The sequence below is a fragment of the Balaenoptera musculus genome, chromosome 1 (assembly GCF_009873245.2).
Source record: "Balaenoptera musculus isolate JJ_BM4_2016_0621 chromosome 1, mBalMus1.pri.v3, whole genome shotgun sequence".
Lineage (NCBI taxonomy): Eukaryota > Metazoa > Chordata > Mammalia > Artiodactyla > Balaenopteridae > Balaenoptera > Balaenoptera musculus.
The window spans coordinates 9,661,256-9,688,805 of record NC_045785.1 but is presented as its reverse complement, the minus strand read 5'-3'; the positions used below and the strand labels follow the sequence as shown (position 1 = coordinate 9,688,805).

Below are 27,550 nucleotides of genomic sequence, written 5' to 3'. Positions count from 1 at the left end.
CAGTCCTTGTCCCATGGCATGTGGGACACCCGTGCAATGAATGGATCCATCCTTTTGCAGGGTCCCTTTGCTCCTGCAGGTGAAGGACAGAGGCGGAGGGCACAGGATGTCTGCGTGGCATCAGACCACGCAGGTTGGAGTTCCAGCTCTGCCACCTGCCAGCTGAGTAACTTTGGGTATATTGAATAGCCCCCTGTGCCTCGGTTTTCTCGAGTATGAAATGGGTACAATATCCCCCTCCTAGAGCTGCCAGAGGACGAGGTGAGAGACCGCAGCAGGTGTCGAGCTCAGTGCAGGCAGGTAGCGAGCACTCGTGGTCATCCCTGTGCCTCCTAAGGGACCGGTTCCAGGCTGGACGGCGGCCGGGAGGAAGTCTCTGCAGGCCCCAGGCTGTGGTCAGCGACTTGTGGGAAGAGGACACCGCTGGGCAATCTAATTTGAGGAGCTTCAAAACAATCCTCTCCAACAGCTGAGCCAGCAGTAGCCAGAACATTCTCTGCAGGCCTGGGCAGGGGCCGAGCCTGTGTAATCCGACCACGCGGCTCCGTGGGAGGCCCTGCCTGCCGCTCAGGGAGCTCAGCGGTGCAGGAGCGGGAGGGGAAGGCGGGCTCTGGCCTACGTCCCTAAGAGAGAGGCCCCGTGGTGACCCGCTGAGGTCACTGCTCAACAATGGGACACAGGTAATGAACCTGAGGCTGCTCAAAGGGCAGGGTGCAGACAGGGGTCTGGAAACAGGGCTCCCAGGAGAAAAGGCAGAAAGGAAGTCCAGGAAGGAGACAGCTGGAGACGGTACCCGATCTCTGTCATCAATTGCCTTTTGGAAGAAGAAAGGCTGATGGCTTGTTGGGAATGTGGGAGTGATAGGCCAGCACTCCCAATGGGTGGGAGCTAGAGGCCTCCAACCCGGGTTCATTCCTAGGAAAAAAAGAAAAAAACTTCTGTCCTAAAGAGCAAAGGGCTGTGATCAAGAGTGTTAGCATTCAAACTTTATTCTTTTTTTTTTTTTTTTAACAACAGAATCTTTGTAGAAATGACTACTATAGAAGCCCAATGAAAGTGCCACTGCTCTGGATGATGGAGGATGGAGAGCCGGCTTGGGACCCTGTCTACCAAGCCCCCCACCCCTCGGCAGCCCCTGAAGCTCCTCACTGGAGCCCCCAGGGTCCCCAGAGCTCAGCGTGCAAACCTCTCCTCCTAAGAAATCTTCCTAATGTGTGACCCGCAGCCTGCTTTGCAGCTGGACGCTTTTGACGCTGGTCTCCCCCTTCCTGGGTTGGGGGTGTGAACAAAGGAGGGTCCTCTAAATCTGGTGGAAGGATGGGAATGGGGAGCTCTCTAAGATTCTGGGGTTCAACCCCGGTCAAGGCTGTGTCCACAGGTGAGGCAAAGAAGCCCCAGCTGGGGTCTTCCAGGTATCCATCACCCCCGTGACTCCAGTTTTGTGGAGGACGGCGGGATCTTCTGCGAGTAAGGGGCGATCTATTTCTGTTCCTGGGTTAATAATAATGGTAGAAGTAGTAGTAATAATAAAAATAATAGCTAGCATTTGTCATGTCCTTTCCTCATCCTCCCAACCACCCTTCCAAGTGGATGCTTCATAACCTTAATTTATAGAGAGGTTAAGCGGGTTTTCCAAAGTTTGTGTAAGTGGTAGATCAGAGAATTGAACCAAGGCTGTCTGGCTCCAGAGCCCATGTTCTAGGCTACTCTACTCAAGAGAGAGAGCGGTCTCTTTTAGGAAACGGACAGGGGTGTGAAAGAGGAGAAAGCCCAAAATGTAACTTATCCTATAGGCATAGCTACTGAGAGTGTGTATATCAGTGTCTCAAATATGACCTGCCCGCCCACAGGCATGTCCACTCAGCCCCTCCTTGCTGGCGACCTGCTGTGTATCACACGCTCGGTTTTGCTGTTTGCTTGTTCTCATCTGGCCACAGGATAGATTTTTATTCACATCCTCCTGCTGGAGGTGCTGAGCGTGGAGAGCTATGTGCCCTCCAAATTGTGACTTTCCCACCCCTCCCCACCCTGCCGTGGTTTGGGGTCTGGTGGGTATTTTCTTTCCTTCTGAGAAGCCAGCTCAACACCGCTCTGCTCCAAAACATGGAGCCCGTGGGACATGCCTGCCAAAGACCCGCCCAAGGACTTAGATCTTTCCGGGGCTGCCAATTATAAACAGATGCTCCTCCTGGGATCCACCCGGAGGCCACCCGGCTCATGTCCCTGGTGGGACCATGCGCCACAGCTGAACTCCAGCAATGAATGCCAAGGCCAAGCATTTGTGTGAGCCCTCTGGGTGAGGAAGGCAAGGCTGGGTGGAGGAAAGGCACTCACTGTTCTTTGATCAGCAGATTTTCCTCGAGGCCTCCTGGGGCCAGTGCCATGAGACAGTGCTCGTTGGCTTTTACTCTGTACCTGGCCCGTGCTGGATGCTGAGGTTAGGAGATGACTACTGACTCCCTGGAGGACCTCCCAAGCTTGTGGAGGAGCTTATTCACAAATAGGCCCAGCACACTCACATCTGTGCACTAATGGCGGAACAAACAAGGGTTAGTGTTGGCACTCAGGAACATGGGTTCTGAGTCACACTATGCCGCTGCTTATAAGTGGTGTAACCTTGGGCAAGTCATTTCATCTGTCTGCACCTCACCTGTAGAATGGAGAGAGAAATCATACCTACTGGTGGGATTGTGAGTATGAAAGGAGAAAACACTTGGATGTAAGGTGTTCAATAAATGTTAGCCAGTATATAGTGGTGTTGTTATTGTTGTAGGGATGATGGAAGGAGGAGCCAGGGAAGCTTCAGAATTGCGGGGTCATTCAAGCAGGGTTCTGCAGGATGAATAAGAGTCCACAAGTAGCCTTGGCATTTAAAACAGAGAAAAACAGTCTGTGCTGGGCACTAGGTAGGGTCACAGTGAACCCAGGATGGGTGAGATTTGGTTCCTGCCCTCCAGGAGAAAGTATGTAGATGTGAAATGGTGAGACAGCACACACAGGGCCAAGTACAGTGTGTAATGAGTGAGTGTAAGCTGGGAACTCTGGAGCCCCAGTGAGCTCCCTCATGCATTCACTCAGCAGTGGGGAGAGACATGCAGGTAGTCACCTCACAGTGGATGGGAGCCCCGAAGAGGCAATGCCAGGGACCTGGGAAGCAAGCCAGGGTTGGACCGGCTGTGCTGAGTCACTTGTGTGAAAATGGCCTGTTTTGGAAATGATCTGTGGGAAAGCTTTTATTCTGTTCTCCTTTTTTAAGATCATAAATGATGGTACTTGTCTTTTAGAGGCATTTTTCCTGTATAGACAAGCACAAAGAAGCAAACCTATGATCCCACCCAACACAAACCCTGTTCTTATGTAGCCTGGTGACGTCCACCAACTTACTACGTTTTTAGAGCTGAGATTATCCTATATGGATAATGCTGCACCCTTTTCTCCTGACCATGTTTCCATGGTGTGAACTCTCATCATTCTAATGGCTGCAGAAGAGGGTAGGTATATCAAGGGGCTGTGCTGTGATTTTCTCAGGTCTTCTTCTCCATGGGAAATAATAACAGAAAGCAGGTGCTAAACACTAGGTGGGTGCCAGCTTTTGCATGCTTCATCCCCACAAGACCCCATGAAGAGAGGAGATGGCTTTTCTCCTACTGGGAGAGGGAATCATGGTGAAAAACCTCAGTTCAAATCCCACCTCTGCCCCTTGGTTGCTGTGTGACCTCGGACAAGTTGCTTAGCCTCTCTGAGTTGCAGTTTCCTTAGCTATACAACGGGCATAATACAGCGACCACAGAAATGCCCCAGTTTCAACAACGTTCCCCTTTTTATTCTTTATCCCACTCACAGCGGTTTGTGTCCGGCTGTTTTCTCATTCCTTCGCTGTCTCCCTGAGGCAGAGACCATGTCTGTTTTGCTCTCCGTTAAATCCCGCAAAGGCACAGCACCCAGCCCCCTGCAGGCCCTCTGTGCCGTCCTGTCGAGGGGTTGTGGATGTTGAGGGAGATGAAGCTGAGGTCTGGGTGGGAATAAACAGTGGTGTGAGGACTCAGGGGATTTGGGAGCAGAATTCTCAATGCTCAGAAAAATCCCACCGTCCCTTGGGTTTCAGGGATGCATCTGCGGAAGACAAAGCCTCCGGGTTCAAATCCTGCCCCCGCCACCCACTGAGTGCGACCTTGGACAAGTTAACTCAGGTCCTTTGAGCCAGTGTCCTCAGCCATAAGAAGTGGATCGTGATAGCCTTCAGCTTTGGGGGCTGCTCGGGGGTTCAGGCTCGCTGCGAGGGCAGCTCCGAGGGAGAGGAGGGCGGGACCCCGTGCCTCTGCTGGGAGGCCTGGGAGGCCAGAGGTCTTCACCCCCCTTCCCTCCTCCTCCCCGGGACAGAAGCTCGCCATTTGCCCCCCGAGGGGAGGGGAGGCCAGGGGGTGTCGAGTGCCCCTGAGCTCTTATTTTATAAACTCGGCTTAAGAGTAAATCCCGGGGCCGCTGACCCTCCCCAGCTGCTCCCTGCCCTGGGAGTTGATGAAGAGGAGGCCACGTTGGGTTCCAAGGGCTCATAAATCTGCCCCCTCCCCAGGCTGCTTACCCCACGCTCCTCTCAGCCCCCTGCCTCCCGCCCACCCCGTCCTTACCCGCATTTGGGCACTGGGTGGAACTCCTGTCCTGTCAGCTGTCCGGGGTCACCCCCAGGTGGCTCTGGTGAGAAGCCACCCGGGCCAGCCTCTGAGCTGTACCTGCCAGGTTCCTGGTCAGTGACTCTGGGTCCCCAGTCTCGGGAGAGGGGTCCGGGCAGGGCACTGGAGGAGGAGGAGGGACAGTGGCTGTAGCAGCTCCAACTGGGCAGCTCCCACCCAGGAAGGGCCCCCGTCCCTCCACTCAGCTCTCTCCCTCACCTCCCACCCCCAGCGGCTCAGTTACTGGAAGGCTCCATCAAGGTGACCAGCCCTGGCCTCCCCGTCACCATGGAGACGCACCCGGGTCCCTCCCCAGGGACTCTGAGCATCCACCAAGGGCCGGAGGAAACGCACAGCAGTGCAGAGGCTGCACGCACACGCATACACGCGTGCAGAGAGAGACACATTCACTCAGACACGCACAGAGAGAGACACACAGTGAGGCGCACGCACACCGGCCGGGGCCTCACCTCACAGCTCAGTCCTGGGTGGTTTTGAGGCTCTGGGTGAAAGTCCGGGTCTCGCTGACTCCTGGGCTAAGTAGCCTCTGCGTTGAAGGTTCTGGGACCCTAAATGGCTCAGTCAAGGAAACTGGGCTGATCTCAGCCTCAGAGAGGCTATTTAACCACCTTCCACCCTGTCCCACCTACGGCCATGAACTTTCATTCATTCGCTCAACAAATAGCACTTGCATTGCTGGGCACTGAGATACGAAATGAACAAGGCAGGATCAAGGCCCCCCGGGAGCTCCCTGCTCAGAGGGGTGGGGTGAGGAGGACAGAAAGCAAACCCGTCCCAGCGTCTGGGGAGAGGTGGGGTCTGTGAGCACAGAGCATGAGGAGGCCAGTCCCCCGGCCCACCAGGGGCATCCTCAACAGACCCCCAAAAGGACACGGCCAAACCTCAGCGTCCCACCTGGGTGTATATACATGGAAGACAGTGGGGCACAGCCTTCATTTCGCCTCCCTCTCCCTAGCCCCTGTTTCCCTCTCCAGGGTGTCCTTCCAGCCACGCAGACCGTGCTGGCCTTCCCGGTTCCCTGTCTGCTGGTTTTCTTGTGCTCCCAGGTATCTGGACCCCTGCGCCTTCCAACAAGCCCCTACCCCCACTTTAAGCTTCCCTTCTCTTGTCCAGAAGTTCTCAGAGTCCCGGAGGCTCCTCTCTCATCCTCAGCCAGGCCCTAGGAAACTATGCAAGCCCCAGGGTCCTGTTCCCCATATGAGATGGAGGTAGGATGGGGTTAGGCAGGGACCGGAGTAGGAGAAAGGAGGCCAAGGATTTCCTTCACCTCAGACAGACATACTCAGAAATTAGATGGATGGATGATGGAGTGGGGTGGATGGATGGATGGATGAGTGGATGGATGGATGTGAGGAAGGATGGATGGACAGACAGATGGGGTGACAAGGGAGGATGGAAGGAAACTAGGACGGCAATGACTACCAGGCCAGAGTGAGGTCTGATATGGTGGAAGATGCCTGAACAGATGTTTATCTCTCCTCCATGAAGGGAATCTCTCCAGCCTCTCCTGGAGGAACACATTCTAAGTCTGTTTTTAGTTCAACAGACAAGAAAGTGTCCCTTGGAGCCTGTCTAATTGCAGACCTTTTGCTCTTGAAGGACTTTTGCGGTCGTGGAGGGTGGCTGATGGAATTCTCCCTCGTAAAGCCTTTCCTGTATTTCAAGACTTCAATTAAAATAAATAAACTGGTTGGACAAGGTGGGGTTTTCAAACTGGACTTTCCCAGAGATGTTTCAAGAGTTGAAAGAACACTTTTATTTTCCTTTAAGAAATATTTCGAAAGTTTTAAAAACTGTAATAAAAAAGTCAAATCCATGGGAGCCACCAACACATTTGTGTGTCCCGCCAGCTAACCCATTTTGTGCCTTTTTTGGTTATGTGAAAGTTCTGAGATTTCAAGGTAAACAATTGATAAACGGTTATCACCAACAACTACTTATCTGCGTGACTTTTCTCCATACCGAGTCCAGAGCAAAGTACAGAAATCAGTTAGATTCTGGTCTGGCGCGACTGGAGTTAATCCATCACTCCCACTTGAAAATGTTTGCCTTCCCAGCTCAGCCTTTCTGCTCTCATTCGTTGCTTTTAGTGTAAGAAAATATGGAGTTGGACGTGTAATTTATTCCTTTTACTGGTTTCACACATGGGGTTTCCGTGTTAGGTTTTATTTTTTAAAGGAGAAATTTCATTGATAATTTTTAAAAGAAAGAGAAGAAACAAAAATAGAAACCCATTAGATTAATCCCCCAGGAGCCTATTATCTCTTCCTTTCTGTGATTCTCTCCAGCCCCCAGCCTTTCTCCCTCTGTGCTGATTAAGCTGGGTCTCAGGATTCTTAGTTCCATGTCACCCAACCCTGGTTCTTTTCACCAAGAGGGGCCTCTCTGGACCCAACGACGTACCGTGGGAAGGAGTGTCATTCTCCTGTGAGTCAAGGTTGAGAATTAGCCCGGCCTCTCTTCTGAGCCTTTTATGGCCAGCCATTCATAAAATTTGTCCAACCCCCTTTAAGGATTCATGTCTTGGTCCTGCCAGGGTCACTTCCTGGCGTAATGAGTCCCGCGTTTATTACCTGCAGGGTGAGGTCGTGTTTCCTTCCCCAGAGGAGCCCAGCTGCCTGTCTTCCCGGCCCTCCTTCTGCTGGACCACAGCTGGGTAGAAGGGAAGGCTTTGCTCAGCCTCCAGGCACCTCACGGTCAGAACCTCGCAGCCCATTCATCAGCGGGACTCTAGACCTCAGTGGTGAGAAGGCCAGCTTGTTGCTAGCTCAGAGCATTCTGGAACATTGTACAGAAAGAGTTCTGCTTTTACTTTTAACTAGGTAGGATCATTGGAATTGGGCCGACAGGAGACGTCCTCCTGGAAGCAATACGTAAGAAAGACTCGTGAATCACGCATCCACCAATGGGTCATAAACAGGCTCAGAAACTCTTGGTTACCTTCAGAGTAGGCTCTACGTATCCCTTTAACAAATCATATTGTGACTTTGCATACTCTCTTTGAATGGAATCAGGGAGGCCAGTCCTGGGGCAAATTACATACTGAATTTCTCATGGCAATCATTGAATCACGATGGCTTCCTTAATGACCACGTGTTCAGTACTGCTATTCTCTCCTTCCAGATCGTTCTGTGGGGCCGGACTGAGAAATGTCTGAAGGAGACGACAGAGGAGATTCGGCAGATGGGCACCGAGTGCCACTACTTCATCTGCGATGTGGGCAACCGGGAGGAGGTGTACCAGACGGCCAAAGCTGTCCGGGAGAAGGTGAGCAGCTTGCGAGGGTCCGGCCTCAGCTCTGCCAGACACTGCGGGGGAATGCTGGCCAAAGAGAACGTTCTCACGTGGCCTGGGAGAGAGCGTTGCTTATGGCAGAATGGCTATTTTCAGGGCATCTTGGAGGGCTTTCCTATGAAGCTGGCCCAAGTTTTGTGTGCGTGTGCGTGTGTGTGTGCAGGGGGCAGGGACTAGGGGTACAGGTTGATTACGTAAGAGGACTGATCACCTGTTGTCCCCTTTGGAAGTTTAGATCTTGTGAGTTTCTATCCTAGACCCTGGGGGACACACGTCCCATTGCCCTCTGGGAAAATCCCCAACTCCAGCCATCTATTTAGACTGAATGCATCACTGAGCTCCAAGAGAGCAGAAACCACCGTTAGATATCTGGCACATGGTAAATGTTAACTATTTTTATGTAACAATAACCTCATTTATTATAGATGTGCTCTGTGCCAGGTACATTATGTGCCATAAATTATTTCTTTTTTCTGCTTTTTTTTTTTTTTTTTGCCACACTGCACGACTTGCAGGATCTTAGTTCCCTGACCGGGGATCGAACCCAGGCCCTCAGCAGTGAAAGTGCAAAGTCCTAACCACTGGACTGCCAGGGAATTCCCAGCCATAAATTATTTCTGATCCCCAGAACGACCCTGGTATGGTTATTAGCCCCATCTTAACAAATCAAGACTGATGCTCAGAGAGGTGACGTGACTTCCCAAGACCAGGTCCCTCCCCTCCAAGTGCAAGCCCCTGGGGCTGCCCGCCCTAACGGCCCCTCGACCCCCTCTTGCCCTCAGGTGGGCGACATCACCATCCTGGTGAACAACGCCGCCGTGGTCCATGGGAAGAGCCTGATGGACAGCGACGATGACGCCCTCCTCAAGTCCCAGCACATCAACACCCTGGGCCAGTTCTGGGTAAGTTCGTCCTGAGCCTGAGCCAGCCCTGGGCATGTCCGTGACATGTTCCTTCCCTCCAGGGATCCTGGGGGCTGTAGGGGAGTGGGGGAGAGGCTCGCCAGGGCTTGGGCTCAGGTCGGGGGGGATGTCCTAGGATAGGGTGGCCGGACAAGACGAATGACCGGCTGCCCCAGGAGGCATCTGGACTTTCTGAAACGTGGGGCTCAGTGCCCTCGGCCCGCACGCCTCCCGTCCCAGGAAAGCCTGGACGCTGGCGTAGTGTGCTGTGTCCAGGCTGGTCTGTTCTCCCTGAGGGGGGTGGGACAGGGGCTGTTGGAAGGTGTGGCTGCTGCACACTGATCCCCCCCCCACCCACCCACCCTTAGACCACCAAGGCCTTCTTGCCACGGATGCTGGAGCTGCAGAACGGCCATATCGTGTGTCTCAACTCCGTGCTGGCGCTCTCTGCCATCCCCGGCGCCATCGACTACTGCACGTCCAAAGCCTCAGCCTTCGCCTTCATGGAGAGCCTGACCCTGGGGCTGCTGGACTGTCCGGGCGTCAGTGCCACCACCGTGCTTCCCTTCCACACCAGTACCGAGATGTTCCAGGGCATGAGGGTCAGGTCAGTGGCAGGGGACCCCCTCTCCGAGCCAAGTCCCTCCAGCAGATCGGATCAGGGGAAAGACTCATTACACACAAAGAACCAAATTTTAAAATAACCCAGAAACCCTTTATCTCTGGCTTTTTGGTCTCGTACCTGATTCTCCATCTGCAGGGCAGTGGGGTTCTATAGTGGTTTAGGGTCCTGCTTCTCAGGTCAGGGGGCTTGTACAGAGTTCCCATGCTAAATGCATGCAATGGAATACTACCCAACTATAAAAAGGGGACCAAGTATTGGTAAATGAACAATATGGATGAAACTCAAATGTTGAATGAAAGAAACCAGAGACATAAAAGTGCATTCTGCATGATTCCATTTGTCTGAAGTTCTACAAGAGAAAAACTGGACCGAGGTGATAGAAATCAGAACAGTGGTCACCCCAAGAGGAGTGGGGACATAGCCTGGCAGAGAGCACCAGGGAACCTTCTAGGCTTTTAGAAATGTTCTCTCTTCTTGATTTGAGTGGGGGTTACATAGGTAAAAATTGATCATGCTGGACACAAGATTTATGCCTTTTATCGTATGCAAATTATAGCTCAGTTTAAAGAAATACCGAAGCCCACCCACCCCTCCTCCAGGCCACTTAAATCAACGGGAATGGGAACCACTGGTTTAGAGCTTGTGCTTTGGAGCCAGGCCCCTGGGGTGTGTGTGACCTTGAGCCCGATTAGTTCCTGCTCCTGCCTCTGATGCTAATCTGTAGAACGGGATGATGGGAATGTCTACCCTCAGGGTTCTGTGATAGGGATAAAATGGGGTCTAGCATGCAACACCGTATGTGCTACATAGTAAGTGCCCAGTAAATGGTGCTGTAATGATGTGCGCTTGTGAAGGGGCATAAGGTTATAGATAAATGAAAATGTGGAATCATCCAAAAACTATTTTCCTTGTTTTTTGCAATGCAACGTATAATGATAATCTTGCTTTCTAAATGATATGCGTCAGCTTCTTCCAAACATGAGGATAGCGTGGAAGTGTCATTGTGAGAATTTCCTGAGAGAGTGGAAGGCATGTGGCCTAGTGCATCCGGATGGGAATCACTCAGAATACCTTAGTGATTATCACTGAGTCTGGTTTTGCTATCAAGAAGCAAAACACCTGGTTTTGTAGACTCACAGATATAGAGAACAGACTTGTGGTTGCCAAGGGGGAGGCGGGGCAGGGGAGGCGGGGCAGAGGAGGGAAGGAATGGGAGTTTGGGATTAGCAGAGGCAAACTATTGTATATAGGATGGATAAACAACAAGGTCCTACTGTATAGCACAGGGAACTATATTCAGTATCCTGTGACAAACCATAATGGAAAAGAATATATATGTGTGTGTGTGTGTATATATATATAGAGATATATATATATGTATAACTGAGTCACTTAGCTGTACAGCAGAAATTCACACAATATTTTAAATCAACTATACTTCAATAAAATTAAAAAAAAACAAAACTCCCTGTTTGGAATCACACCTCAGCTACTGAATGGTGGCGAAATCTTGAACCAGTTTTGTTACCACTCTGAGCTTTACTTTGCTCACCTGTCAAACAGTGAAAATAATACTTACCTCATAGGATTATTGAGAGAATTAGAAATAACACATGTAACGTATCTAGTGCAAAGCCCGGGCCATATGAGATGCTCAGTAACGAACTGCTGCTCTTATTATTTTTACTAACAATAAACATCTTCATAAGTGCATAAGTTATAAATCTTCCTAGCACACTTCAGTCATCACAGATGTATATATTTCCACCTGACTTATACGCAAATTATCATAGATTCTGAATTTAGAGGAGGCTGGATTAATGATTATTAATGTTCCATGTTGGTTTTTTCCCCCCATGATGGTTTGGTGTCTTTTCATCTGGGTATACAGGAAGTGCTCAAACAATGCATGTTGGATGGAAGTGCTGCAGTGGCAACCCATGGTTCTAATTGGGTGCCCTGAAGTGAGCAGGACATTCACAGACCTCGCATCCCTGTGCCTGTTTCGCCTTCTGGCATAGTTTCCTCTCCATCACTTTAAGAAGGAAATCCAAGGCCTCCCCCAGATCATTTTTCCACAGTGGCTCAGAATGTGGGCCCAAACTGCGGGGGCCTAATCCCAGCTCTGTGTGACCTTGGGCAAATTACTTCGCTTTCCTGTGCCTCGGTTTCCTTGTCCGTAAGAAGGGATTGATCATGGTACCCTGACCTCACAGGCTAGATGAGCTCCTGTGTGTGAATCAACTAGCCAGCTGGCAAGTAGTAAGCACTAGGTGAAGGTTAGTTACCTGTGGATTGCAGGTGAGCCCCGAGGGCTTGGGAGAAGAGCAGTAAAATGTTGATTGGTACCTAACCAACTCCCATTTCTTGAAAGAAGAAAAAAAGAAAGAAAGAAAGAAAAGCATTGGCTTCCTCTCCAACCATACTTAGCAGCTTCCCAGGGTTGGGGGTGGGAGACATGTTTAGGGCAAAACTGATGGGTTTTCTGGCAAGAGTGGCCGTATAGGTGGGTGCTGGTGTTTGTAAATTGCTCTTTGCTGATCTTTATGTTCCAGCCACACCAGACACTTTACAAACGCTTCTGCGTTTGACCCTCCACAACTCTGCAAGAGCTCTTATCCCCATTTCTCAGATGAGGAAATTGAGGCTCTGAGAAGCAAAGTTACTTGCCCAAGACGACACAGGTAGAAATTGACTGAGCATCCTCTTTCAAGGGGTTTGTGCAGCCTCCGTGGGAGTTCGTAGCTCTGCCGGTTCCCCGGGTACCCACCCCACATGCCACGGAGGGAAAAGAGAAAGCCCCACCAGTGGGCATGTGTGAAGCATCCCCTCTGTCAGGTTCTCCCATAGGGATCTTACCAGGAAGGGCCCCCTGAGCCCACGGAGCTTGGTCTGCCCATCCTGTCTTCCCGTCCCCCCAGCAGCGGCACTGGCCCAGGTGGGGGCTGGAAACCCACACGGTCCACCGTGTCTGTGGGGCTCCAGCGTCACGAGCCGCCTCATGCGTCCATCTCCGCAGGACCCTGAGGCCGCCCCTTCCAGACTGCAGGGTCATGGGCATCCTGGCAGCCCGTCATGATGGCAAAGGAAGCCAAGGGTTGGGGGCGAGCCCCGTGGACTCTCTGAGGCCAGCCGAGCCCACGCTGGGGGCCCAGGAGTTGCCTTTCTCTCAGGGTGACATCATCCCCAGGTGACTTATCACCCTCGATCCTCCTGGTGCCGGAGGAGCTCACCAGCCCTTTGTGGGACTGAGGTCAGAGCCAGCAGCATCAGTCCTGCACCTATAGGCCCAGGGGCGGTGGGACAAGCAGCAAGCGAGGGACAGGGGAGACAGAGCACGGGCCTGGGGCTCCTGCCGGCCTGGTTTGAATCCCCAGTCCCCACCACCTCCCCAGAGCCTCGGCTTCCTTCTCTGGCAGTTGGAGCAAATGATGCCTGTTGATCACTCAGCACAGGCCCGGCGCTTAGGGAGCGTCATCCCGGTACGGGTCTCAGGTCAGATGTCTCTGAACAGGCATGAGAAATCCCTGATGTTTGCTTATTCAGCCATTCATTCATTTATCAACCCCATGGAAACAGCCTGTAGATGTTTGAATGAACCGGTGAGTGTATCCACGAATCAGGGAATGAGTGAGTAAACCAGCAAGTGGTAGGGGAATGCCACATCGTTCAGTGTCTACCCACTCAGCAAGCATTTATTGAGCACCTACTATATCCCAGACACTGCACACAGGGCATACAGCAGGGAGCAAGACCCACCAGACTTCTGCCCTTGGGGAACTCACAGGCTGATGGGGGAGACAGGCCATTCACAGGAAACAAGCGGACAGGCAAGGCCATTCTCGATTCAGTCAAGGCAATTATCAGGGGGACGAGATTAGAGGCCACTCTGAGTGGACGGGAGGAAGGAGCCAGGTTGATGGGACAGCTGAGATGGGAAAGATCTTAAGTGACAGGGCTGGCCACGATCGCTGGGGCAGAGTGAGAAGGAGGAGAGGTGGGACCCAGAGTGGGTAGGACTGAAGACAGAGCGAGGGGCCCCGGGAGGGCTTTAGCAGGGCAGGACGGGATGTGAGTGAGGTTTGGGGGAGCCCTCTGCAGTGCTCTGAGAGTGGGTCCCAGGTGGGTGGGTGGGCTAGAAGCCCTCAATTCTCAAGGGAAGACTCGCTGGGAGGAGTGAGAGGATGAGGAGCTCCTGACACATCCCGGGCGGCAGGGAGAGTGTTCCAAACAGGTCTCAAGTCTCCCACACAGGAGAAGCCAAAGGGATGACCCTGACATGTTAGCCACAGGGGTTTTCAGCAGAAGCGCTCGCTTCTCAGGGGAAACCCACGCTGTCTCTTCCTGCCTGCAGGTTCCCCAACCTCTTCCCGCCCCTGAAGCCGGAGACCGTGGCCCGGAGGACAGTGGAAGCCGTGCAGCTCAATCAGGCCCTCCTCCTGCTCCCGTGGACGATGCACGCCCTCATTATCTTGAAAAGGTATGGGGCTGGGGGAGGAAGCTCTGGGTCAGGCTCATGCTGGCCATTTCCCCTTCTCCCAGTGGACCCTGGTGGGGAAGAGGCCTCAGGCAACAGAAAGTACCCAGGTGATTGATTAGTCATGTCTGCTGTGGGCGTGAAAATGAGAGCCGTGGCATGTGTGCCATGGATATACTATCCTTACTATGGAGTGGTGGTTCTCAAACTTGTTGGTCTCGAGAACCCTTTACAATCTTAAAAATTATTGAAGAACCCAAAGTGCTTTTATCTATGTGAGTTGTATCTATTGTATTAGAAATTAAAACTGAGAAAAAATTTTATGGTATTTATACATTTATTCATTTATATATAGCAAGAAAAAATCCATTCAGTGTTAACATAAATGATATTTTTGTGAAAAGTAAATGTATTTTCCAAAAAAAAAATGTAGTAAGAAGAATGGCATTATTTTATATTTTTGCAAAGCTCTTTATTATCTGAATTAATTGAAGACAAATGGGTGCTCATATCTGCTTCTGATTTTAATCTGTTGATGTCACATGTCATGTAGCCTCTGGAAAACTCAACTGTACACTCATGAGAGAATGAGAGTTAAAAAGTCAAATCCTATCTCAGTATTATAATAAAAATAGTTTGACCTCACAGACAGGCCCCTGGGCATGGGTTCAACCCCTGGTTGGGGAACTAGGATCCCGCATGCTGTGTGGCACGGCCAAAAATAAAATAAAATAGAATAAAATTTTAAAATGAACATCAATTAATGGGGAAGACAGGGATTTCGTTGCCAAAGGCTCGGGATTCACGGAAACGTCCCTGGTGGGATTTACCAGGGCAGACCACCTTGGTGGGTAGGCTTTACAGAGGAGACCATCTTCCTCCAGAATTTGCCCAGCATCACATTCCCTAGAACTTTCCAGACTCTGGGCAACAAACCATTCCCCTCCCACTCCCACACTGAAGGGGCCATTGCAGGTGCCCCGCTAAACACTGTTTGCATGGGCCTCTCATGCTGCAGAGAGAGTTTTGACCCTGGAGCCCGAGTGACCATGGACTCTTGGCTCCTCTGGGCCCCCAACACCCAGCTGACTGAACCCCTCTGACCTGAAAGGCCTTTTCAGGAGGTGAAGCACCCAAGTGCCTTTATCAGATGTCAACCCCCAGGAAACCAGGTTCCCCTCTGGCTGCTGTGGACACAGTGGGCATCTGAGGAGCCACTCTAACTGCAGGCAAGAAACCTCAGGACCCGGGGACACATCAGTCCGTCCCCTGTCCTCCAAAGTCAAAGCCCCTTCAGTGACACAGAGTAGGGGACTCCCAGCATTCAGGCCACACCTCAGCCTCCCTCAGTCCATCCTGACTGTTGCTTTGAGATGCTACTTGGCCACCTCTGTGAGCCTTGGAGAGCAGGGACTTGGATCCTCACCAAAGCCAAGCTGATCGTCCACCTCAGGGAGCTTCTTAGAAGCTTTTGGGGACATTCTAGAAAAAAGCTAGTTTGTCTAGAACACCTCAGCACTCTCCACAGTAAGCACCCAGCCTACATTTTCTGTTGTATCCCCCACTACTTTCCCACAAGAAGCAGAGGCCAGCCCCTCCCCATTCCCTGCACCACGCCCCCTTTCACCTTCCCCAAGAGAAATCTTCACAGGCTCAACTCTATTGCCACCACTCCCAGGAAGCCTTCCAGATTGCTCCAGCTGGAAGTGAGGCTTTCCCATGTTGCAACTAGAATGGGCCAGGGCCCTTCAATTTCATTCAACAGAGGAACTGAGGGTGTCCCTATACTGGGCCCTGTGCTAAGTGCCAGGATCGGAGATGAAATATCTACCGCAGAGGCACCCATGGGCTTGACAAGTAAACAGCAAGCACAACTCCGGGGCTTGTTGGGGAAACACAGAGCTATGGGGAACCCCAGGAAAGGCCTAGGGGTGAGTCTGGGAAGTTTCCTACAAGAAGCAAGAAATTGTGTCATGCTGAAGAACAAGGCCTGAAGGTATCTGCAGGTGTTTTACTATCTGGAGGGACATAAAGGATGAGAAGTAAAACCTGAGGTCCCAGCTATAGGCAAACATCACTATGGAGTGGAAAAAACTTGGCTGAGAATCTTGAGATGGCAGAGAGGACAGATTTTGGTATCAACTGTATCATGTGCACAGTGTAGCTGCTTAATAAATAATACATGGAAAAAAAAGAGGAGGTGACACCCAGTACCTAACTCCTCAGCCCCATGCAGTAAATATTTGTTGAGTAAGTGGCATTTGGAGTTAATTGATCTCTGAGACACTTATGGGCCCTAAAATGCTAAGAGCGTGGCTTTGAAAGTTTGTAACACCCACCCTTTACCTTGTAAATAGCTATTTATCTACTTACTTGAAAGCCCTTCCTCCATGGAGGGGTGGGTAGTGGTGGCTTGTCGGGGGAGCCGCTGTATGTTAGAGAGAGGGGTGGGGAGAGCTTATGGGAGCCATCACTTTACTACACCTCTTGTGTGGCTACCAGTGACCCAGCCACTGGTCTCCCCACTAACCATTTTCTCTTTTCCCTCCCCACTCCACCAGCATACTCCCACAGGCTGCCCTCGAGGAGATCCACAAATTCTCAGGAACCTACACCTGCATGAACACTTTCAAAGGGCGAACATAAAGGCAGGACGCAGAGACAGGCTCAAAAGCCACAGAACCTGAGGGGGCGTGGGCACCTGGGCACATGCCCATGTGCCTGTCCCTTGACACACTTCTGCTGGATGAGCAGGACTGCTCCTCTCCTGGGGAGGAATCTGGCTGCGCCCCCAGGCCAGCCCCAGGACCTTTGCACAGGACTGATGGGTGTAACTCTGACCCCCGTGGGGAGGCAAGAAACCAGCCAGCAGCTGCCTTGACACTTTTGTACATTTCTGATTCTGTAGAGTTTATTGTTAAATTGCTTCTCAAGTCTAACCAGCCTCGGCAATGTGCATAGACTATTTCCGGGAGGGTCTGTGCCCGCACGCTCTTCCCTCCCCTCCAAAATCCACTCATCCTCAGCTTGTGCAAACTGGCTGAACGGCAGGAATACAAAATAAAGAGAGATGGCTTTTGCGAGTTCCTTTGTTGAAATCCTTGACCTCTGGTCCTTAGTGGGCAGTGGGGAGGGGACCAGACCCAACCACAACACGCCATCCTTTGAGAGAGAATTGGTCTGCTCAGGGTCCCCAGCTGCCGGAAGTGGAGTACGCAAGAAGGAGGCAGAGATCGGGAGAGAAACTGGAGCCCAGGCCTGGGGGTACATGGCTCCTTGCCAGCTCTGCCAGGCCCTGCCCAACAGCCATGGGTTGGGGGGCACTTTGCCTTCCTACCTGCATCCCTGGTAGGACCATAGTGACCTAGTCTGCAGAGACCAGCTCTCTGTCCTTCCACAGCCCCACCAGCCTCCAGGCCACCAACTCAGCAGAGCAGAACCAGGCTTTATCGAGCCCCTACTGTCTACCTACCGTGTGCTGGGTGCTGAGAGGGGACTGTTGCTGAGAAGGCAAAAGTCAGAAGTCCACCAGCACCACAAGGCCAGTGCCAAGGGGGTGCTATGGGCCCCTGGGCCAGATTTGATCGCAGAGGGTAGTAGTGAAATAGCAAAGGAGAGGGAGGTCTGGAACGGCAGAGGGGAGTAACGTGGGCTCGGTCAATGGAGAAAAACGACAGCCAAGGAGATGTGGGGAAAGATGCCCTGGCGTTCCTCTGGTGTGCGTTCTCTCCTGCTGCAGCAAGCTTAATAAACCTGACCTTGGGCCGGGGGACAGGTGGACAACGGAATCTCATCTAAGGCGCCTCCATCCACGCAGCTCTTGCAGGTGGGTGGCGGGGTGGGGGAGGGGAGCAGGCAGTGGTTCCAGGAGGTGATGGAGAAGGACCGCAGACACGAATTCAATGGAGAAGGTTGCTGGAGCGTTGCACCAATCCTGCACCTTCGCACAACTCACACGAGAGGAAGAGTAGGCTTGCAGCTCAGCGGGTCGTCAGCCTGGTCTGTGTGCAGAGATGCCAAGTCACGACCACATCCACTGTTTATTGAGCACCTACTGAGTAGCCGCCAAGCCCTGAAGCTTAACATCTTAACTGTTATTTATCCACTGCACCTAGCAGCAGTGGAAGACAAAAGTCAGCTCTCGGGAACCCCTTTAAAGACTTCCAAGAGCTACGATGTGTATCAGACAAAATATGACCCCCAGGTGTCCATGGCTTCCAACAACGGAGCTTGTGTTACAATTGCCACCTGTCCTTGGAGGGTGGCTGTGGCTCTGCTCCGTGTCCCCTTCACTCTAGGGCCCCGGCTGACACAGGAGCCTCCATCTGGAATGATGTCATCTTGGGGCAGAAATAGACACACCTGGGAACCTGCGCGCTGGCTCTGAAATTTTCTCCCTGGAAACAACGCGCATCACTTCTGCTCACATTCCGTTGGCCAGAGCAGGTCACGTAGTCAAGCACTCCAAGGATGTCACTGGGCATACAATCCCCCTGGAGGAGTGGTCAGTAATTTTGAACTATAGTGCAATCTGCCACACCGTGGAAAGAGCTGTCCATAGGAATAGAAGGAAAAATGGAAACGTAGGCAGAGGATGGAAGAGGCAGACAGATACTGCGCTGGGATGGGGTGGCCTCCAGGTGATACACACCAGGTTCTGAGCAGAGCCCCAAAGAGGCACTGACCTTTCAGGAGGTTGATATTAGAAAGGCCACTTCAGAGGTGAGAGAACAGGCTCAGAGCAGGGAAATTGGGTGCCCAAGTTTGTAGGGCTTGTGAGCACCGGAGCCCGAATTTGAACCCCGCTCTCCCTGACCCCCTCACTTACTGCGGCAGGTGATGGGGATGCCAAGCCAGGACTCGTCACTTTCATTTTGGTCCTTGAGGGTATGTGTCACCAAAGTGTGTGTGGGGGGGGCAAGCTCCTGAAAGGGTCCAGCCTGTGGAGGTCGGGCCCGGAAGGGCCACACCCTCACCTTCACCCCACTTTGGCGTGTGGACACAACATGGGCGGGTCCACTGGGCATGGCCTGCCCCGCTGTTGTCCCGGCACCACAGGCCAGGTGCCTGTCACTGGCTGTCACAGGAGATAAGTTAGGGGTGGCACATCTCAGTGGTCAGGGATAGATGAGGAAGGAAGGGGGTTCTGTCTGCTGAGCCCCGACTTTTCTGACCATCCTTGAGTGGCGGCCCATTTCCGTGCTCACAGGCTGGCTCATAGCTTTTTGGAGAGGATTTGACTTTTGAGGCTGCCGTGAAACTGGGCACTTGGCCTGCAGTCCGGGAATGCAGTGAGGACCCCAGGGGTCTGAGTGGATCTGGGAGCGACGAGGCCCAGCCAGCCCTCCCCAGGGCCCACTGAGAACAGAATCGCTGTCTTGGCTTCAGGGGGACCTCGTGTCTTCCCAGAGTCCCAAAGGCTCCTCCTGACAGCCGGGCAGGGCCTGGTCCCTCCCTACCCACTCCCTCTCCTCTGGGATGCTTTCAGTCTTTTTCTGGATCTTTTCCCAGAGGAACCAGGGAAAAAGCCTTGGGCAGGTTCCCAGGAGGCCATGTCCTGCTCCCTCCGCCAATGGTTCAGCCACTTGGGGAGCCTTGAGAGTTAAAGCAAAGAGCTAATTCTGTCCCTTAGCTTGGTGTCCCTTAGCTCAGCCAAGCAAAGGAGAGTGACAAGCAATGAACTCCGGCTCCTTGAATCCCCCGAGGTGCAGAATGGGGTGTGCCAACCCTACAAAGAAGAATTGGGCCCTGGGAGATGACCCACTTGCCCCGCCTGGGGCTCCTCCCCACCTCCAAAGAGAACCAGATTGGAAGTGGGCAGGGGGAGGCGCCAGACCTGAGCGCATCTGTGCTCGGGGACCAGGCTATCTGGCCCAGCAAGTGGTCCGGAGTGGAGTCCTGTGGCCACTGTCCTGCTCCCAGGGCCAGAAGGCTTGGAAAGTGGACTCCCTTCTCCTCAGGCCAAACGGATGGTCGGGAGGGACCAGGGTGGCACAAAGCTCCTGGGCTGACCGCAGGGCTCAGCCCAGCCCCACCAAGAGCCCTTCTGATGGGGCAGACAGCCCATGCCCCTAGGGACACCCCAGTTTGATGGCGGACAAAAAAAGAACCAGGTCACAAACATACAAATTCTGCAGCCCAAGTGCCGAGCAGCACGGAGGGATGAGAACAGTTGCAGGAGGGGCTGGGCATGGGGGTCATTGAAGGGTGGGTGGGGCCCTCCTACCCGCACATCTGGGATTGCTTCTGAGGCATCTTCTCCAACTTTCCGGAAAGGCCTTTCAAACGAGGCGGGGGGTTGGGTGGGCATCCTTAATAGGAGCCCAGAGGTCTGTGTGAAGAGAATATCTATACACAGACAGCCCTCCCCTCAGGCAAAGCCAGGAGGTGACAATGTCCCTCGACACAGAAGGAAGGCCTGGAACAGCTCGTGGAAACCCCAGTCACTCTGCACCTTACACTGGGGCTGTTAGACAGAGATTCGATTGATTAACGTTCCTTAACACACTTCTCTTCATAAACTGAGGGCCACCAGCTATGGACCAGAGCCGGGGCCTGGGGGACCCTGCCCCTCAGCCGTGTAGGGTCCAGCTGTGCCCCCCTCACCCCTCATGGCCCCACTGAGGCTCTCAGCTTCCAGCAAAGCAGCGGACCCCTGGGTCCCAGCTTTTCCCAGCCCACCAGGAGGCCAGGAGGCTCCCCAAGAGGAGGGAGGACCGGTATCTGGGGGGAGAAATCCAGACTCTGGAGTCCCACTGGCTCTGTGACCTCCTGTGTGTGATGTCACCTTTCCTACCTGCGGCATGGACCAGACGTTTCTGCCCTCCTGCCTCCTGGGCTGGGAAACTCAAGGGCATGATGTGGTGCTGGCAGCTCCCACGGCTCCCCGCCGGGACCCCGCTGCCCCTCGGGCTTCTTGGGGCCGCCGTCTTGGCCTGGCCTGTGATAGCAGCACCCTTCATCGCTTGGCTGGCTCCCTTGTGGTTGGACTGGGAGGAGACTGGCTCAGAAGACCCCAGCATGGGCAGTGGGGGCAGGGGCCGGGGAGGCCCTGGGGAGGGCAGAGCAAAGGGGCCCAAGGGGGCGGGGTGGGAGGAGGTGTTCCATGGGGACCAGGAGCTGCTGTCCTCCCGCACACAGGGTGCAGGGGTGGGAACACTTCTCTGGCACCTCCCATCATTGCTGGCTCTGGGCAGGGCCTTTGCCCCCAAATCCCTCAGTGGCTCGGGAAGAAAATAAACACAGAAGTCCCCCCAGGCACGGCTGGGAGTGGCAGGATGGCCATTGCCCCGCTGGGAAGCTGCTCTGGGCAGGCGGATGGCAGGCCTCGGAGGCAGAGTCCTCAAAGAGCCACCCTCCCAGACGGGCTGGAGGGAAGGCAGCCGGTCCTCGGCAGTGTGACCTGGGGGGCCACCGAATTCTCTGGACTGAAGCAGCTGTGACGGAGTATTTCCACAGGGCCTTGAGGCCAGGTGTCAGGGGGCTAAAGTTACCAGGTCCAATCCAGCATGATCAGGCCCAGGGCCCCTGTCCAGTTCAGGACACACAGGTCGGCCTCCAGGAGCCCCTGGGGCTCTGCACGGGCCCCCCATCCCCGCCTGCAAGCCTCAGATGCCACCTCTGGGAGACGCCCCACGTGCCCACCATGGCCTGGGTTGCTCCATCTCAGCCTTCACTTGTTTCCTTCATCACCCATCTCACCATTTGCCATTATTATTATTTTTATATATAACAGCTTTATTAAGATAGAATTCACATACCACACAATTCACCCATTGAAAGCGTACAATTCAATGGCGCTTAGTGTACTCACAGGGTTGTGCAACTGTCGCCACAAACAGCTTTTGGAGCATAAACGCAGGATGTGGTCTTTTGTGTCTGGCTTCTTTCACTTAGCATAATGTTTCCAGGGTTCATCCTCCAAGTTGTAGCACGTGGCAGGACTTTGTTCCTTTGCGTGGCTAAAAAAAATCTCCCGTTGTATGCGTCTACCACAGTCGTTTCCCCGGCATATCGGGTCGTTATTATTTGCTTGCTGTCTTGGTCTGTCTGGCTCTCTCTTCTCCTCTCAACAGCCACTCCAGGAGCCCAAGGGCAGGTCCACCTTCTCTCAGGACCTAGGAGAGTTCAAGGTGCAGGCGACACTCGGTAAATATTTGCTGTCTGAGTGAAGAGGGGCGGACCCTTTGTCAGAGGCAGTCAGCATCACAACCGCCTTCCTGTATGTATACACCCACCCGGGCCCCTGAATAATGAAGCCGACATTTATGGTTACATGTGCAGGCGCCACCCCCGCATGTCTCCCGGTGGCACTCTGTCGGGGGCCGTCCTGTGCACTGTAGGAAGTTTGGAGCATCCCTGGTCTCTACTCACTCAGTGCCAGTAGCACCTTCCCTTCCCAGTTGGGACAACCGAAAACATTTCTGCAAATGTCCCCAAGGAGCTAATTCGCCCTCAGCAGAAAAACCTCTGGTCTGCACACATTTTCTTCGTTTCTTTTTCATCACAACCCGGAGCAGTGGGAGGCGGAATTACTGACACTGAGGAGAGGAGGAGTTCGGCGGTCTGACCCCAGAGAGGCTGGTAGCAGAACCCGGACGTAACGCCTCTGCCCCCAAGGGTGGGCCCTTGACCCCCAAGCAGAAGCCAGTGATCCAGGAGGCCTCAGACCCCTTGGGCCGGCCAGGCCACCACTTGACTTTCTCTTTCTTTGGACTCAGTTTGAAAACTTCCCCATGCCGCCCTCTTGGTGAGTTGAGCCAATGCTGCAGAATTTTCTGGCCTGCCAGCCCGTCCCGTTATCTGCCCCCCCGCCCCCCAAAACAAATCCTGATCATCATTCTTTTCATTTTTCAATGTTCACAAGACAAAGGAAATAAGCACTCAGAGGGAGCACAAGCTGTGTTTGTTCCTTGCTGCTGCTTCCATGTAACTGGATCCTGCTTGGGGAGGTCACACTGGGGACCTTGAGCAGAGCCAGGGCCCGGGGCTGGCCATGGCCACATTAATGTCCACAGCCCTGGCCTGTGCAGAGTGGGACAAGGCAGAGCATCCCCCAAATGCCACGAGGTATTCCCCACAGCGGTGGGCTTCTCGTTGGGGGTTCTGGCCCGGCTCTCACCTTCTCAGCCTCGCTGGGTCCCCACTGGCTGAGGGCCAGCTGTCGGCCTGGGGGAGCCAGAGCCATGGAGCATGCAGAGAAGGGGAGAGGCTGGACTTTGGATCTCAGCTCCTCGGGCTGAGATTCCAAACCCTGGACCTTGAGCGGGTAACTTAACCTCCCTGAACTTCTGTTTCCTCGTCTGTAGGATGCGACCAATAGCCCTGTCCTCTATTGAGTTGTTTGTGAAAATCAAGGGAGTAAAACACATAATAATTAATGCATGTGTGCTTGGTATTAATAAATACCAAGTAAATTATAATTAAATACCAAGTCAATTAATAAATACCAAGTGTATTATAAACGAATACATTTATATTATGTTATATATATTTTATAATAAAAGTAATAAATTAATTGTGCCTGGTACATAATAGACCCTCAGTGCTTCATCTATATTTAATAATTAAAACCTTTCAATACAGGAAATGGAGGCAGAGAGAGATGCCGTCATCCATCCACCTGAGGCTTATGACACTGCTAGTAAGTGGCAGAGTTGGGATTTGAACCCCCGAGTCTAGCTGCAAAGCCCTTGTGCTTAACCCCTGGGTTTCACAGCTTCTTGAATAAGAAGCCCAGAACAGTTGGCCCTCCATATCCACGGGTTCCGAATCCGCTGAGTCAACCAACCATGGATCAAAAATATTTACTTTTAAATTCCAGAAAGTTCCAAAAAACAGAACTTGAATTTGCTGGCCCAGCAACTATTTACATAGTGTTTACATTATATTTACAACTATTTACATAGCACTTACATTGTATCAGGTATTATAAGTAATCTAGAGATGATTTAAAGCATACAGGAGGACGGAGGCCATGCGTGGGTTATATGCAAATACTACACCATTTCATACATGGGACTTGAGCATCAAGAATTTGGTATCCACTGGGGGTCCTGGAACCACCCCCCGTGGATACCAAGGGATGGCTGTGTGTAACGAGAGTGGAGTACAATACTTGCCATTATTCATCGCTCTGCAGCCAGGCCGCCGGGACTCTTCCTGGCCCATCCACATCCATGTCGCTGCCAGATTCCAACACCGCTTGGCCCAGCTGCTTGCCCCCGGTTGCAGGTGGGCCCAGCCGGACCAGCCTAGACGGGCATCTGAGGCCCTTTGGTGATCAGACGTGTTCAAGGTGGGTCTCCTTGCAGAGTTCGCTGGGGTCAGCCCTGCCCTCTTGACCGTGGGCCTGGGAGGGAGGGAGTGTCCACTACTTCAGTGCCCCAGCCCTTCCTCAGACACACTCTCTCTAGCCCCCAAGGCACAAAGCTGGCGCCCATGAGCAAATTGCTCCCCTTCACCAATTTCTGAGCTCGTAAAATGTTCCCAGCACTCCCCCAGTTGCTTTGAGGGACACGAACTGTTCACGAAGTGCCAGCTCAGGGCATGAACAGTGGTGAACCGGGCTGGAGTCTACGAGCTCAGAGCCGTTCCCTTCCGTGTTTACCCCAGTCCCCAGCCCCTCCCCGAGAGCACAAGGGATTGGTGGCTTCAGCAACGGACACGGACTCTACCCGAAGAGTTTCTAGAGAGGCTGTTGGGAGCCCAGAGTGGCCTAGCAGACCAAAAACTGGGCTTGAAAACTGGGCAGATGCCAAGGGATACAGATGGCCCGCAGCTCCCAGATCCTGCCACAGGAAGGTCTGGACCCTGGGCCACCCTGCTGGCCCTGGAGAGTCCCTGCTGCTGCAGCCGCTGAAGAGAACTACCCCCACCCCACTTCTCCGCATCACTTGCTCGGGTCAAAGGCTGGGGGAACATCTGACTGGGGGAGTCAACGTCGCATGCGCACGCCTCAGCAGCCAGAAGCAGGGAAAGCGAACATGGAGCCTGTCTGTCTATGGCTTTCAGCCAGGAGTTCCCCTAGACCTGCCCTGAGCTTCAGGCAAGGGCTGGTACCCTGACCAGCATGGAATACCGGCAGAATCCCTGCGTGACTATCGGTCCCACCCACAATGATCCTTGCTTAGGTAAAAGGGAGAATTTACTGGTTCAAAGAAGTGGAAAGCCAAATGATAATCGGTTTCAGGTATGGCTGGATCCAGGGGTGCAAGCAGTGTTTCCAAGACCTGGTTCAGGAAGCAGTTTCTCTGCCCTCCAATTCCACATCCTCTAGGCTGGCTTCATTCTCAGACATCTTGTCCTAGTGATGATAAGCTGGCTCCTCAGCGCCAGCCTCACACCCTCCCACGTTCAAAGGCAGAAAGAAAAAAAGAGAGACTGTGTCTTTCTAGTCATCCAGAGTTAGCTCTGATTGGTTCTGGTTGGCTTGATTTGAGTCACATGAACCAATCACAGTGGCAAGAGGAATGCAATGCTCTGATTGGCCAGTCCTGAGTCATGTGATTTATCTTTGCAGCCAGTGAGGGAATCTAGCTCTTTGAAACACATGGGCTGAGAGTTGGAGACGGGTGGTTCCCCAAAGGTCCAATGGGATGCCCTGGCCAGGAGAAGCAAGAAAGGACACTGGGTAGCAAAAACAACTGTCACCAGAATGACTCTCTGACTTGCCCCTGGGCCTTTTGGAGTGGCAGTTGGCCATGCTCTGATGGGCAGTCCTGAGCTCCCAGAGTGGGACTTGGGCCTCCCCTGACGGAGAGTTGGCCCGTGTGGTGACAGGCAGTTGGCGGCCCCGCTCCTGACTGCTGGCCCCTCTGACTGGCAATCAGCGGGTGGCCCGGTGGGCCGTTGGCTGGCTCGTTGCTTGGCAGGTGACCAGTCCTGTCTGGCAGTCCTTCGTGGGGCCGCCTGAGGTCTGGAAGGGAGATCTTTGGGGTTGACACCGTCCCGCCCTGCCTCTGCCTGGCAGCGTCACTCCCCACCCCGGGAGAGGGAGGCTGAGGCTGCTTACACAGGTTTTGCCCCCGCGTGGCGGCAGGAGCCCCTGTCCAGCAGCAGCAAGAGGCCATTTGGGGCCAGTAGTGCCCTCTGGGAGCTGGGGTACGGTGGTCCTGGAATGAAGGTATTCAGGAAACTTTAGAATGGGTGCCTGGTTTGCCCCTGTTCATTTGCTGTCACTCAGCTTCCAACAAATAGCTCTGAAAGGCCGCCCTGGGTCAGCCACTGGCGGGTGGCAGTGAACTTAACAGACACAACTTGTCCTCACTGAGCTTTCAGCCCATCGGGGAGGGGAGCCTGGCTTGAGTCATGACGTGTTAGACGGGGTGGGGATGGCGTCCAGAGAGCTGACATGTAAGCTGAGACCCAGGCAAGGCTCCCACAGGGGGAGTGGAGAGGGAAGACGCAGCCAAAGAAGCGCTGAAGGCAATGAACGGCGGCTGGAGTGAGGGGTGCACGGCCGAGGGGCCACGGGGGCTCCGGAGAGTCGGGGAAGCCAAATCACAGGGCACACGATGGGCCCTGGTCAAGATTTGGGAACTTCTCCCAAGGGAGAAGGCGTTAAAGCGGGGCACTGCCGTGAGCAGACTTGAATTTTAGAAAGATCATTCTGGACCCAGAGAAAACTCACTGTGGGGGGGGGACATGGGCAGAAGCGGGGAGCGGTTCAGTAACTGGGCTGAGAGCTGGAGGTGCACCAGAGCAGGAGGGGGCAGATGTAGAGAAGCGGGCCATTTGAGGCATCTCTGGGGACAGGACGGACAGGCTGGGAGCTGCCCGCACACTGTACTGTTAGTACGATAGCGGCAGAGTGGTGTGGACGTGGGATGCCGCAGTCATCGCACAGAACAGAGGTTCCCCGTCCGCTCACATCCCACGCGTCCACATGCGCCTGTGCTTAGAACGGCTCTGTGCACCTGTATATGCTGCGGAGAAAGCGGAGGACAGACCCCTGAGATGTGGGGAGAGAGGAGTGGGGCGGGTGGGACAGTTCATTCTTTATGCATCTTTGTGTTTCCACCCGCTGCTGTGACACGTGTTACTTTTATAGTTGCTAAAAAGGGATTTTAATGAAAGTATGAAAAGTAAGAAGGGGAGAGTACAGCGGCTGAGAGCCCGGCCTTGGGGTCAGAGCGACCCAGGCTGGAATCCTTGTTCTGTCATGAACCACTTGGAGGCCAAGGAGGCGGAGGCCTCAGCCAGCCCAGCCCCATCTTCTCAGCCACGAGTGAGGCTGCCACGTGGATTTCAGGCGCTCACTCTTGTGCAGCGCCGGGGGTGGCTGTCACTGCTCTGATGGCTGTCCTGTCCCCACCCACCCCTGGCCTTTCCTCGCCGCACCTCTCTCCATCTTTATTTCCTCCCCCTCACAGCCCCACCCCACAGAAGAAGGAGGCTGGGATGAGGAAGGGTCTACAGGATGGCCAGGACAGGCGGAAGGCTGGGACCAGGGGCCATCCCCGGGCCAGAGAAGGAGGTTGGCCTCCCCTCTGCGACCGGCTGGTCCATGCATCCGGCTCCTGCCCCAGGCCAGGATGACAGATGGCCCCCCAAGGAAAGG

The 27,550-nt window shown here is 53.5% G+C and overlaps 2 protein-coding genes across 4 annotated transcripts in view; one reads left to right on the top strand and one right to left on the bottom strand.

The window, feature by feature from the left end:
* Nucleotides 1-17,072, top strand: part of DHRS3 (dehydrogenase/reductase 3) — a 40,087-nt gene extending 23,015 nt beyond the window's left edge. For all 3 annotated transcript variants that reach the window (XM_036859444.1, XM_036859455.1, XM_036859465.1), the window contains 5 exons: nt 7,815-7,958; nt 8,768-8,887; nt 9,256-9,494; nt 13,867-13,992; nt 16,551-17,072. In XM_036859444.1, the coding sequence (XP_036715339.1) occupies nt 7,815-7,958; nt 8,768-8,887; nt 9,256-9,494; nt 13,867-13,992; nt 16,551-16,635 (714 nt within the window). In that variant the 3' untranslated portion in view covers nt 16,636-17,072. The remainder of the gene's footprint in view (nt 1-7,814; nt 7,959-8,767; nt 8,888-9,255; nt 9,495-13,866; nt 13,993-16,550) is intronic.
* LOC118898835 lies at nt 538-24,578 on the bottom strand. Its single transcript, XM_036859477.1, has 4 exons — nt 24,111-24,578; nt 21,803-22,106; nt 3,842-4,012; nt 538-915 (listed from the first exon to the last, which is right to left on the bottom strand). The coding sequence occupies exons 1-4, from the start codon at nt 24,163-24,165 to the stop codon at nt 807-809; spliced, it is 639 nt and encodes a 212-aa protein (XP_036715372.1). The 5' UTR covers nt 24,166-24,578; the 3' UTR covers nt 538-806.
* Nucleotides 24,579-27,550: the final 2,972 nt, after the last annotated feature.

What these genes read in the sequence shown, in the direction of transcription:
- LOC118898835 (XM_036859477.1), bottom strand. Translation starts at nt 24,165, where the DNA reads ATGTGGATGGGCCAGGAAGAGTCCCGGCGGCCTGGCTGCAGAGCGATG. An exon ending in CTGCAGAGCGATGAATAATG is followed by an intron (nt 22,107 to 24,110) that starts GCAAGTATTGTA and finishes GAACTCTCCTAG; the next exon opens with GTCCTGAGAGAAGGTGGACC. An exon ending in GGCGACAGTTGCACAACCCT is followed by an intron (nt 4,013 to 21,802) that starts GTGAGTACACTA and finishes ATTCCCACCCAG; the next exon opens with ACCTCAGCTTCATCTCCCTC.